This window comes from Vipera ursinii (assembly GCF_947247035.1).
Source record: "Vipera ursinii genome assembly, chromosome: Z".
Classification (NCBI taxonomy): domain Eukaryota; kingdom Metazoa; phylum Chordata; class Lepidosauria; order Squamata; family Viperidae; genus Vipera; species Vipera ursinii.
The window spans coordinates 4,932,159-4,946,539 of NC_139517.1; the positions used below are offsets into that span (position 1 = coordinate 4,932,159).

General features: G+C 38.6%; 1 protein-coding gene across 1 annotated transcript; it reads right to left on the reverse strand.

The window, feature by feature from the left end:
- Positions 1-608: 608 nt before the first annotated feature.
- Positions 609-14,071, reverse strand: LOC310649030 (vomeronasal type-2 receptor 26-like; the record flags this gene model as incomplete). The annotated part of the gene is made up of 7 exons (XM_083377279.1): positions 609-1,510; positions 4,029-4,155; positions 9,039-9,134; positions 9,928-10,788; positions 10,993-11,284; positions 12,030-12,194; positions 13,995-14,071. 7 exons carry the CDS (start codon positions 14,069-14,071, stop codon positions 609-611), a joined length of 2,520 nt encoding a protein of 839 aa, XP_083233405.1.
- Positions 14,072-14,381: the final 310 nt, after the last annotated feature.

Genomic DNA, 14,381 nt, shown 5'->3' on the forward strand with positions numbered 1-14,381 from the left:
TGTGGTAACACCTTTCCAGTAATTATTCAGATGATGATAAATATTTTTGATCTGATTTATTTTTAAAATTAGCTTATAATAACTGGTGTTATAATAACTGGCTTTTAATAACCAATTAAAACATAATCAATAAAATGAGAAAAATTCAGAGCAAGAAAAGGAAAATGGTATTCTTATCCAACTTCCTTAGTTATAGAAAATATATTAATTTACTTTACACAATGTCTTGGACAATAAAGTTGACACCACTAGATTTTGCTTCTTATTTATTTAATTTTTATTTATTTATAACATTTAAAAAGAAAACTGTTTTATGAAGAATAGGAGTTCACTTTCACATTTCAAATGTCACCTTTGTATTTATATTTACACATAGTAGTTCATTAAATGTAATCTGTCACCTCAAACTTTATGGGGACCCTTAGAAAAGAAATCCTGGTTTACCTAAAAAAATCATTGGTCTTTCTCATCAATGTATGTGAGACTTCCTTGGATGTTTTTGGGGAAAAGAAACTAACTTTGATAGAAGTTCCCCAAAATCCAGATTTCAGAGCTACAAGTAAATCACAATGTAAACAGGAAAAAAAGAAAATTAAAATAAAAAGGTATTAAACATGTCTTCTTATTAGTTGTTCCTTGTTGTTTAAATCCGGCCTCAAAACAATAATGTAACACTTGGGGAAAAAGATGCAACTCAGGAGCCCAGCACTGGAGGACAAAATGGAGAAGATCTCCACAGCCACCATGGCTTTTCCCCTGGTGCTCAGGTACGTTGGAACAAAGGACACCCATACACTGCAGAAAGCCAACATGCTGAAGGTGATGAACTTGGCTTCATTGAAACTGTCAGGCAGATTACGAGCCTGGAAAGCCACAAGGAAGCTGGCAAATGAAAGGAGAGCCATATAGCTCAGGACACAATAAAACATAAAGAAAGACCCTTCATTGCATTGTAAAACCATTTCTTCAGGGACTGAGTGAATGTCTAATTCTGGGAATGGGGGAGAGGTTGACAACCACACAATACAGATGCTTGTTTGGAACAGAGTGCAGAAAAAGACAATAGAAACAGCCAATCTTTTCCCCACCCATTTCCTTATCCGAGATCCTGGCTTTGTGGCCTTGAAGGCAAGAGAAACAAGGGTGGTTTTTGCCAACACGCAAGAGATGGACAATGAGAAGGTGAGACCAAATGCAGACTGTCTGAGGAGACAGGTGACTCTCCCAGGTTGTCCAATGAAGAGCAAAGAACAGAAGAAGCAAAGGAGAAGGGAGATGAGGAGAGTGTAGGTGAGATCCCGGTTGTTGGCTTTGACGATAGGACTGTCTTTGTGCTTAATAAATATTCCCAACACCCATGTTGTAGTGAGGAAAAATAAAGTAGCAGTAGTGGCTAAACTGAGTCCTAAAGGTTCTTCATAAGACAAGAAGCTAATTGTTTTCATGATGCATCCATCTTTCTTATGGTTTGCATATTCATCATCAGGACATTGAAAGCAAGCAACAGTGTCTGAAAGGGAAAAAAAGATTGTGTCAACACAGATTCATAAGAATTATAATTGTTCATTTTCATTTTTATCCACATCTTGATATTTATATCTTTGGTACAAAATATATAACTTGCAGTAGGATAATATATTTGAATATCTCCCTATGTATGTTTTGTGTGTTGTTGGAATTAAGTCAAGTATTACTTTAAAAACATATAAAACATAAAAGAGCCTTGGTGGAGCAGTGGGCTAATGCCTCCTTAAGTAACACCAGCTGCCTGCAATTAGTGCAGGTTCACATCCCACCAGGCTCAAGGTTGACTCAGCCTTCCATCCTTCCGATGTAGGTAAAATGAGGACCCAGATTGTTGGGGGCAATTAAGCTGACTTTGTAATAATGCTGCTTGGGGGGGGGGGTGAAAGCTCTAATAAGCAGGCATATACATAGAATGAAGGCTACTGCTAAGCTTGTAAGCTGCCCTGAGTCTTCGGAGAAGGGCGGGATATAAATGGAATTAAAATAAATAAAATAAATAAATAAATATTGCTGAGCACATTGATTTGTGCTTAGATTGTAAGCTGCCCTGAGTCTTCGGAGAAGGATGGGATTAATACCTATACCTATACCTATATCTATATCTATATCTATATCTATATCTATATCTATATCTATATCTATATCTATATCTATATCTATATCTATATCTATATCTATATCTATATCTATATCTAATCTATATCTATATCTATATCTATATCTATATCTATATCTATATCTATATCTATATCTATATCTATCTATATCTATATCTATATCTATATCTATATCTATATCTATATCTATATCTATATCTATCTATCTATCTATCTATCTATCTATCTATCATCTATCTATCTATCTATCTATCTATCTATCTATCTATCTATCTATCTATCTATCATCTATCTATCTATCTATCTATCTATCTATCTATCTATCTATCTATCTATCTATCTATCTCTATATCTATCTATCTATATCTAGATCCACATACAAACACCCACAAAAACCTCAGAAAACAAATATCTTACCTCTAAGGGGAGGAAATCCACCAGCTAACTAGGACCTACTGAGCTTGGAAGGATGGAAGGCTGAGTCAATCTTGAGCTGGTTAGGATCAAATTCCTGGACATGAGCAGAGTCAGCCTGCAATACTGCATTCTAAGTATTGGGCCACCATGGCTACATAATAAATAATAAATAAAAATAATAATAAACCTTTATTGTCAAAGTACAACATGTGTACATTGAGATTAGCTGAGCCTCCCCCTGTGCTCTCTCCCCCCAACACACAGTGACAACAAACCCTCCATCCCACCACACTATGTGAACCAACTACACCACACACCGGCCTCCCAAATCAATTCTGCATAAGATTATGTCCCATTTAAAAGCCTAACAGCCCACGGATAAAAGCTATTTTTCAGCCTGTTGGTATGGCTGGCTATATTCCTATATCTGGTGGTAGGAGAGTAAAGAGATACCGTCCAGGGTGAGAGTCATCCCTGAGAATCTTCCTCACTCTTCCAAGGCAACGAGCCCTGGCGATGTCATCCAGTGGTGTCAGGGAACAGCCCACAATGTCTTGTGCTGTGCTCACTACACTCTGTAATACTTTCCTATCCGCGGCTGTCAGACCAGCATACCAAACCACAATACCATACGAGAGGACGTTCTCTATAGTAGACCGGTAAAAGAGGGTCATTAGCTGTTGTTCTACCCTGTTCTTCCGCAAGACTAACACCATCTCTTTCATCTTGCCGATGTTTAGGTGCAAGTTGTTGTTACTACACCATATGGAGATATTGTAATTTTATAATCACTGTGTTTCTTATATTTCATCTGTATTTTTTAAAAAGCAAGTCTGAAATAATCACATTTTTTTTGCTCCCTGTATGTTCTTTTCATTGTAATTGAAGAGAGCATGTAGGGCAAAAAACATCATGCAGCTAAGAAGGTTCCACACACGTTTACACTACTGAGGACACAGGTAAACCTCCAAATGGCTTCAATGACTCTCTATAAGAATGCAAATGACCATCTATCTGCAAAGGAATAGAAATCCTTCCATTCCCCACTATTCAGTCAGAACTGAAGAAGCTTCTTAGATGAGAAGCAAAATGACTTCAAAGAAAAACAAGAAAGTCCAGTTGTACCTTTGGGACAACGATGACCTGGATGACTGAGTATCTCCATAGGCATCTTCATTGTAATCATTTTTCAAATCACTATTAGGATACTTGTTTGATTATAAAGCCTGAACCATTCCTGGATATTTTATTTAATTAATTAAAACATTGTTGTCATCGTTGTTACATCAATCATCATCACTTGAAAATTCCAAGGTTAGAATCTATCATTTTTAATCTTGTGAATTTAATTCTATTTCCCCATTTAATTTCTGAATAAAATCTCACAAATGCACAACCAGAAAATTTAATTAGCGTTCAACACAACCAACTGTACAGCAAAAAAATCAGAGGATTTTGTTAACTTACCCATCTCTTTGGAGATTTTCCCCTCTGGACATGGAACACAATCATAACAGCAGAATTTATTTCCTTCCTTCTTTCTCTTTTGATAACCAGGGTGACAATACTCATTGCATAGAGAAAAGGGAAGCACCTAGTTATCAATATTAAAATATTGGAAGAAGATTTACTGTTCTGAAGAAAAATAATTTCACGAAGGAAAGTGAATATATGTGTCCCAGGACAATGTTCCAGGATCCAATCTGGGTTGGTCACCAGGACCAAAGGTTTTATCTTCTGAGCTTTCAGACTACTACTACTAACAACAACAACCACACTAATAACAACAATAGTAATAATAATAATAGTAATAATAATAGTAATAATCCCCTTCTTGGATTACTGCCTTGTCGTGGCGAAGGGGCTTGCGTAATTCAATGAAGCTATGAGCTATGCTGTGCAGGGCCACCCAAGACGGACAGGTCATAGCAGAGAGTTCTGACAAAACGTGATCCACTGGAGAAGGAAATGGCAACCCACTCCAGTATCTTTGCCATGAAAACCCTATGGACAGTACCAAAAGGCAAAACGATATGACGCTGGAAGATGAGCCCCTCAGGTCGGAAGGCGTCCAATATGCTACTGGGGAAGAGCAGAGGGCTAGTACTAGTAGCGCCAGAAAGAATGAAGCAACTGGGCCAAAGCTGAAAGGACGCTCAGCTGTGGATGTGTCTGGTGGTGAAAGGAAAGTCCGATGCTGTAAAGATTTTTTTCTCCATAGGAACCTGGAATGTAAGATCCATGAATCAAGGAAAACTGGATGTGGTCAAACAAGAGATGACAAGACTGAACATTGACATCTTAGGTATCAGCGAACTAAAATGGACAGGAATGGGTGAATTTAATTCAGATGACCATCAGGTATACTACTGTGGGCAAGAATCCCTCAGAAGAAATGGAGTAGCCTTCATAGTCAATAAAAGAGTAGGAAAAGCAATACTGGGATACAATCCTCAAAATGACAGAATGATCTCAGTTCGAATCCAAGGCAAACCATTCAATATCACAGTAGTCCAACTCTATGCCCCAACCACCAGTGCTGAAGAGGATGAAATTGACCAGTTCTATGAAGCAGTACAGCACCTTATAGAACTAACACCAAAAAATGATGTTCTTATCATCATGGGGGATTGGAATGCTAAAGTAGGAAGCCAAAAGATAACTGGAATAACAGGCAAGTTTGGCCTTGGAGTACAAAATGAAGCAGGGCACAGGCTGATAGAATTCTGTCAAGAGAATACGATGGTCATAGCAAACACTCTTTTCCAACAACCCAAGAGACGGCTCTACACATGGACATCACCAGACAGTCAACACAGAAATCAGATTGACTATATGCTCTGCAGCCAAAGATGGAGAAGCTCTATACAGTCAGTAAAAACAAGACCAGGAGCTGACTGTGGCTCAGACCATGAGCTTCTCCTTGCAAAGTTTAGGCTTAAACTGAAGAAAGTAGGGAAAAGCACTATGCCAGTCAGGTATGAATTAAATCATATCCCTGTTGAATATACAGTAGAGGTGACAAATAGATTTAAGGAATTAGATCTGATAGACAGAGTGCCTGAAGAACTATGGACAGAGGTTCGTGACATTGTACAACAGGTAGCAACCAAAACCATCCCAAAGAAAAAGAAATGCAAGAAAGCAAAATGGCTGTCTGAGGAAGCTTTGCAAATAGCTGAGGAAAGGAGGGAAGCGAAAGGCAAGGGAGAAAAAGAAAGATACACCCAATTGAATGCAGAATTCCAGAGAATAGCTAGAAGAGATAAGAATGCCTTCTTAAATGAACAGTGCAAAGAAATTGAAGAAAACAATAGAATAGGGAGGACCAGAGATCTTTTCAAGAAAATTGGAGAAATGAAGGGAATGTTTAATGCAAAAATGGGCATGATAAAGGACCGAAATGGCAGGGACCTAACAGAGGCAGAAGAGATTAAGAAGAGGTGGCGAAATTACACAGAAGAACTATACAAGAATGAGCTTAACGTCCCTGATAATCACAATGAGGTGGTCACTGACCTCGAGCCAGACATCCTAGAATGTGAAGTGAAGTGGGCCTTAGAAAAGCTGAGCAACAACAAAGCTAGTGGAGGTGACAGTATTCCAGCTGAGCTATTCAAAATCTTAAAAGACAATGCAGTAAAAGTGCTACACTCAATTTGCCAGCAAATTTGGAAAACTCAACAATGGCCACAGGATTGGAAAAGATCAGTTTACATTCCAATTCCAAAGAAAGGCAGTGCCAAAGAATGTTCAAACTATCACACCATTGCACTCATTTCTCATGCTAGTAAAGTCATGCTTAAAATCCTACAAGCTAGACTTCAGCAGTATGTGGATCGAGAACTACCAGAAGTGCCGGCAGGATTTCGAAGAGGCAGAGGAACTAGAGATCAAATTGCCAACATACGCTGGATCATGGAGAAAACTAGGGAGTTCCAGAAAAACATCTACTTCTGCTTCATTGACTATGCTAAAGCCTTTGATTGTGTGGATCATAACAAACTGTGGCAAGTTCTTAAAGAAATGGGAGTACCAGACCATCTTATTTCTCTTGAGAAACCTATATGCGGGTCAAGAAGCAACTGTGAGAACTGGACACGGAACCACTGATTAGTTCAAAATTGGGAAAGGAGTCCGGCAAGGCTGTATACTGTCACCCTGCCTATTTAACTTATATGCAGAGCACATCATGAGAAAGGCAGGACTAGATAAATCAAAAGTTGGAATTAAGATTGCCGGAAGAAATATCAACAACCTAAGATACGCAGATGATACCACTCTAATGGCAGAAAGTGAAGAAGAACTAAAGAGCCTCTTGTTGCAGGTGAAGAAGGAGAGTGCAAAACTTGGGTTGAAACTTAACATTAAGAAAACCAAGATCATGGCATCTAGCCCTCTCAATTCCTGGCAAATAGATGGGGAAGAAATGGAGGTAGTGACAGATTTTATTTTCCTGGGCTCCAAGATCACTGCAGATGGGGACTGTAGCCAAGAAATTAAAAGTTGCTTGCTCCTGGGGAGGAAAGCCATGGCAAATCTAGACAGCACACTAAAAAGCAGAGACATCACCCTGTCAACAAAAGTGCATATAGTCAAGGCTATGGTCTTCCCAGTTGCAATGTATGGCAGTGAAAGTTGGACCATAAGAAAGCCTGAGCGCCAAAGAATTGAGGCCTTTGAACTGTGGTGCTGGAGAAGACTCCTGCGAGTCCCTTGGACTGCAAGGCGATCAAACCAGTCAGTCCTAGAGGAGATCAATCCTGACTGCTCTTTAGAAGGCCAGATCCTGAAGCTAAAACTCAAGTACTTTGGCCACCTAATGAGAAGGAAGGACTCCCTGGAGAAGAGCCTAATGCTGGGGAAGATCGAGGGCAATAGAAGAAAGGGACGACAGAGAATGAGGTGGCTGGATGGAGTCACTGAAGCAGTAGGCATTAGCTTAAATGGACTCCAGAAGATGGTAGAGGACAGGAAGGCCTGGAGGAATGTTGTCCATAGGGTCGCGATGGGTCAGACACTACTTCGCAGCTAACAACAACAATAATAATGATGATGTTGGAAGGGACCTTGGAGGTCACCTAGTCCAACCCCTGCTCTTCTGGGAACTTCTGTCTACCCTAGAGAGATGGGCTCCATCATATGTCCAAAAGCTCAAAAGACAAAATCTCTGCTCCTCGTGACTGACCCAGATTGGATCCTGGAAAAATAATTTCTTACACTGAAAATGAAATGCTCTCTTCCATTGAAAAGAAAAGCCCCGTTTAAGGCTGTACCTGTAGTCCTCAACTTACAAGAGTTTGTTTTTGCAGCATCCCCTTGGTCACTTGGTCAAAATTCAATCACTTGACAAGTGGCACATATATTAATGATGGTTGCAATGTCCTGGGGCCAACTCATCCCATTTTGCAATGTTCTGACAAGCAAAGTCAAAGGGGAAGCCAGATTCGCTTAACAATTACTGTGGCAAGAAAGGTTGTAAAATGGGGCAAATATCTCACTTAGCAACATAAATTTTGGGCTCTGTTGTGTTTATAAGTCAAGGACTAATTGTACAAAAGGATCAAGAAATAAATTGAAGAATGTATTTCCAATTTGACTTTGTGAGCACAGATGATTTGGTTGTCCAGTTTTGTTTTTTCAATATGCTTCATCTGAAAATTTCAACATGTGATATATTATTAATTCAAATCATCCACTCGATCAGAAGGATTGAGTCAATTAAATTTACTTGAAATTGCACATTTGATGAAGCTTCACTCCAACTAATGAAATCTAGTCACATAAATGAATGTTTTATTTGTTCATCTTCATGTTCATTTCAACATATGATGAAAATCTAATAAACATAGCACATTGTATCAATTATTGTTAGCTTTTAATAAGTAAAGTCCAGAGCATCTGAAGGCAGAACAAGAAGCACTGGATGGATACTAATCAAGGAGAGAACCTTAAACACATATATGTTTTTTCCCCAAAGCATATTTTTAATGTGTTATCCAATTTTTCTGGTTTTGTAAAATTTATTTTTTGAAATCTGTATTTTAATTTTCTGAATAAAATAAAAAAATAGAAAAGGAGAAAGCCAACCTAGAAATAAGGAGAAATTTATTGACAGTTTGAACACTGAACCAGTGGAACAGCTTGCCTTCAGAAGTTATGGGTGCTCCATCACTGGAGATTTTTAAGAAGAGATTGGAGAAACATTTGTTTGAAATGGTATAAAGTCTCTGCTAGAGCAGTGGGTTGGATTAGAAGACTTCCAAGGTCCCTTCCAACTCTGTTACCCTGTTATGTCATTTCTTAAACCTGTTAATCTTCATAAACTGCCCAGAAGGATAAAAGTAAATATCCCAACCTAATGTACTCAACTTCACCGCCCTGAGTCCTTCGGGAGAAGGGCGGTATACAAATATAATAATAAATAAAATAAATAAACTGAGAATGGTCATAGAAATTTTCCATGAAAAAAAATACCTGGTTAAATGATCTATGCCAAACAATCATATCCTCATTAATGACTAATTCCTTTCCACTCAGAGCATCTGGATCCACTTTTCCAACCTTTCGTCTCTGGAAGGTGGAATTGGGAAAGGTGACTATGTTGATGATATCAAATATACCTTCCATCTTCTTTTGATCATAAAAAAATATGGCCTCTCCAAGTGAATTATTGAATTTGATACCTTTAATAAATTGGTGGAGCTATATTGGGATTTTTTTAAAAAAAAATAGAAAAATAAAGAATAGAAAGGTATGAGTAATTTAGTTCTACTTTAAGAGTGTCTTTGAGGGAGACACTCTGAAAACATGGAAAGAACATTGAGAACCTGTTTACCACCCTCTACATATGCAAGCAATAAGAAATATTAGATATTTTGAACATTTGTTAAATGAGAGATAAAATGGATTCTAGACTCCCACATCTTCCTGATCCCAATTCTTCATATTGCATAGGAAGAAGCGTATGAAAAACTGGAAAAATAACTTGCTCCCATCTTTTATTCAAGTTATTCTTAGAGATATAAGGCTGCTATGGACATGATAAGATTTGCTAAAACTGATGAATAGCTGGCTTGTTAAATACGATTCCTCTGTTATCCTCAATAATAGGTGATATGCCTAAAATGCTACAGGGGTTCGAAAACCAAACCATGAATCTTACTTCATTTCAGCCATCTTTGCATCCTGAAGATGTTCAGGAATGAAATAGAAGTTATATCAAAGTGATGGAAATAAAAATATACACCTAAATATTACCGAAGGACAGATGTCCATTTTAATAACTGCTTCTTCCTTGTTGGAATCAATTAGTCTAACTTTGTAACCTTTATCTAGCAGAAAGTACTTGTAGCAGAAAAATCACCTGCCATGGTTGCACACCTTCATATTCTGATAATTTATGCTTCACCAAATGCCTATGGTTATATTGAAGTAAGGAGAGAGCATGTAAACCTTGAGCCAATACATAGATAGCATTATAAATACTATAACTGTGTCCAGTCAACTGTGCCTCAAAAAGAGCCCCAGGAATGTCCTCCAGCTTTTCCTCTCCAGTACAAGTGTCATCATCCAGAAGAGTCACAGGAGGAGATGGCAATGAACAATCAAATACTTGTTCCCAGAAAAGTGGGAAAAAGCCATCTTGTTGAATCCAAGGAGGTTTTATGAACTTCAGGAATTCCTTGAAACCTGGAATTTCTTTGGAGTGAATAGTAAAAAAGATGGCACCATCAAAGAACTGCCGATCCCATTTTCTTTGCATTCCTGTTAATATGTAATCCATCTGGGCAGTCATGATCCACACTTTTCCCAAAGAACTCTGCCCAAGTCCAGGATCAATCCAAAAAATGATACTTGTCACCCATATAATTGACAAAGATTCTCCACAGATGATAAAGGTACTGATCTTTTTAGTAGTTATTCGGTCATAAATAGTTCTCCCTTTCTCAAGCATCTCAAATAATTTATCCCAGTAAGTTAAAAAGGGAATTCTTTGTGTACAAGCAGAACATATTCCATGCTGGGAAAAGAGGGACTCCATGGTCTGCAGAAAATAATCTCCATGCCTGTTATCAATAGCAAGAAGCCCAACCCATATCCACCCAAAATGTTGAAGCAGTAGGATAATCCCAACATATTGTGTGGACTCATTTGGGACCATGGAGTAATAGAAGGGAATCTCAGCACTATGAATATCCTGGGGGGTAAATGACCCATATGTAAGCTAAAAGAAAATAAACACATATTATAGTATCAGTACCAGCATCTATTTCTCTTTTGCTATTTTTGAAACTAATATTGGTCAACAGTTTTGGTCAGATTGTTGAGCTATGTGGGCATCATTCAGAGACAATCAATTTTTGATAGCCTTGGTTGAGAAAAAGAAAGGAGGAGAAAGAAAGGAGACCTCTCTTCACAAAGATCCTACCTGTGGAATCTTGTAAAACTGTAAAAGGTCAGCAATATAGGAAGAGGTTTCAAAGCTGAGCCCTCCTATGATCGAAATTAGATTTTTCCTGGTGTCACATTTATAGTTGGGGACAAATCTCTCTGATCTGAAGAGCAGGTCCATGGTGGTCCGATAGGTCATCATTGCATTGTAGTAGCTGTCATGGATATGGAAGCCAAGAGTGATGTTGGACAGGATTTTTGGATTCTCATTGATCTCCTTCACAGCAAAGGCCAAGGAAAGGACATGCTGGTAGAATTTTGTTAGCACTCTGAAAATAGGATAATTTATATGACCAAAGAGCGGTCAAAGATTGAAAGAGGGGTCAAAGAAGCCATTTATATCAGAATTGAACAAGCTTCTCTCAACAGAGGGGGAGGGATAGGACATCATCTATCTCCAGTCTACACCACAGTCCTTTCAACAGTTCCAAGAAGGTTCCACATCCATTTGCAGCACTCAGGTGACCCTGAGGATACAAATAAACATCCAAGTGGCCTTAATGACTCTCTAAAAGAATGTAAAAGACCAGATGTCTGCAAGAAGCATAAACCCTTCCATTCCCCACTATCCACTCAGAGCTGCAGAAGCTTCTTGGATGAGAAGTGAAACATCTTTAAAGAAAAAAAAGAAAGTCCAGTTGCCTCTTGAAAAATCCCCTTTCAGACAATCATGACCTGGATGACTAAGAGTCTTCATAGATATTACAAGGTAGAATCTTCCAGATTTCTTGTAGGGGTATATACACTTAAATATGCATATTTCCCTAGGTATTCTCCTTTTGACATAAAGAAGGCTTCCTGATCTAATGTTTCACATTTTCAAATTTTAGAATTTCAAAATATACAATTTTGCTGCATTATAAACAAAAATAGCTTTATGGCATTCCATATTCCATAAAGCAGTATCTTTCATCAGAAAGGGTTCACATTAGGGAAGAAAATGTACTCTCCCCGCCTCCCAATTTATTACAATACCTAGAGATGCCACAAATGTGAAAGATAAGAGTTCCTTACTCTGGATGGCCAAAATACTCAAGAGAGGGATGCTGCTGAAATGAAAGTTCATTAAAATGGTAGTTAGCCATAGATACCATCCCACCAATGACAAGGTCCCCTGGCTGGTACCATTCATTTGGAACAATGATGGGAACACCTGGATGACATGGCAGAGACTTCACTCTGAAGAGTGGAAATAAGAGAAGAAAGAACATTTGGGCAGCAAATGTTCTTTAAATATAGAAGTTCCGCTACCAGCAGCTTCCAATATTAATCTGCATTCACCAGCCTCAAAATTCCTGTTAAGAGCAAGGCTGAAGCCTAACTTTTACCCCTGATTCTTATTGCATATTATACTGTAGTGCTTATACCCAAAAGATTTGAATGGCACGGAGGAACTCCATCAATGCAACTTAATTTGGGGCAGTTGCCATCACAGGAGTTGTGTATCATTTTCTTGTACTCCCCAGTCTCCATGAGACAGATCTTTCTTTACATATTTTTTTTTCATCTCCCTAAAGTTTTATTCAAGTGTTTACAGATTTTATGAACAGAACAAATTATTATCTTTGGAATAATTCTAGAGGGGAGATAATTATGACTTCATAATTTTCTCTTCCACTGTTGGACATATGCTTTTTTAAGGATACTGTATTTAATATGTCTTAATTTCTTTTCTCTGTGTGTGGTATAATAAGTGGAAAAGTTCAGAGGTGTGCTTCAATTCATCTCAAAGCCACTCTCTTTGACTATTAAAACTTGGATGATTTTCTACCTTGGGAAAGTAAGAAAGAAGGAAGAAAAAACTAACTCAATTAATAGAAAAGTTGGGTGAAAGCCAGGATTTAAACTTTGCGTTAATTAATAACTGAAAATGATGTTTGTTTGATTGCTTTCTCACAATGATATGGCTGGCCATGACACAAAAAGAGATTTTGAATGGCATTCAGCAAACAACAAAAACTATACAAAAATAATCATTCTGAAAATATAAAGTCATCATTAAAAATTTAAAAAAACCAATAATGCATTTAAATGTATAAGCCACACAGAGAGAGTAAAATATTAATTACAGTGGAGCCTTCTAAAAACATATCTGGTTCCTTGGGACTCCTCAATCTTCATGACATAACCAGGTTTTGATGGATGGAGTCAACCGTTTTCAGGGAGGAGAATGTTCCATAGGGCAGGTGCCATATCAGAGAAGGCCTGCCTTCCTGGGCCCCTCAAATGCAGGTCTTTGGCAGATGTTATTCATAACATGCCTTCATTGCTAGAACTAATGGACTGGTTGAAATCATTGGGGAGAGTTGATCCTTCAGATAATGGGACTCTATCTCATGTAGGGATTCAAAGGTCAAAAACACTTGGACCTGGACTTGGACCTGGAATTGAATTGGACGTGGAAAACAAACTGGTAGCCAATGCAGCTTGTTGAGCACAGATACAACATGTAAACTTCTAGGAAAACATATATTGCCCATACCATTCCACTCTGCAGCAATTGAAGCTTCTGTATATTTTTCAAGGGCAAACCCAGGTACAGTGCATTACAACAATCCATCTGGAATTGACTAGGGCCTGAGTGTCTATGAGCACAGCCTGCTGCTTTAGGAAAGGATGCAACTGGCATACAACACAAAGCTGTGCAAAGACCCTCCTAGCCATGACTACCACCTGTTCTCTGAGAAGGACCCCCCAGATTGCACACCAGGTCTGTCAGAGGCAGTGCCACCAGTCTAACCCCAAAATTTTATAGTCCTTGAACCAATAGCCCTTAAAATGCAGAACCACTCAGTCTTGCTACAGTTGAGCCGAATCCAGTTGTCCCCCAACCAGTCTCTAGGCATTGGGCTAAAATGTACATGGGATCACTTAATTTGCCAAGGGCAATGATGATACCTCCACCCCATGGTATGTAGAGGTTGAATAAGAAGAGGGAGAGCACCAAAACATAAGACACTCCATGTAGTAAGGACCAACTGCAGGATCTCTTCTCCCATCTCACCATCAACTATAACTGGGCCCTGAAAAAAGGAGGAAAACCAGCACAGCACCATGCCGTTCACCCTCAATCCTCTGAGATGATCCAGAATTACACCATGATCAATGGTACAAAGCCACCGAGAGGTACAAATAGAGCAATATGGATATGCAACCCACATTTGACACAGGCCAGAGATCATCCAAAAGTACAGTCAATACCATTTCTGTCCCATACCTGGGTCTGAATCCTGTGTGAAAAGAATCCAGATAATCTCCTTCAACCAAGGTCTTCTGAACCAGTGGTGCAACCAAACCTTAAAGGTGTTTCTCCTTCAAAGAAGAAAGACAAACTGTGTCAGTATTTACAATAGTAACCTCCATTCA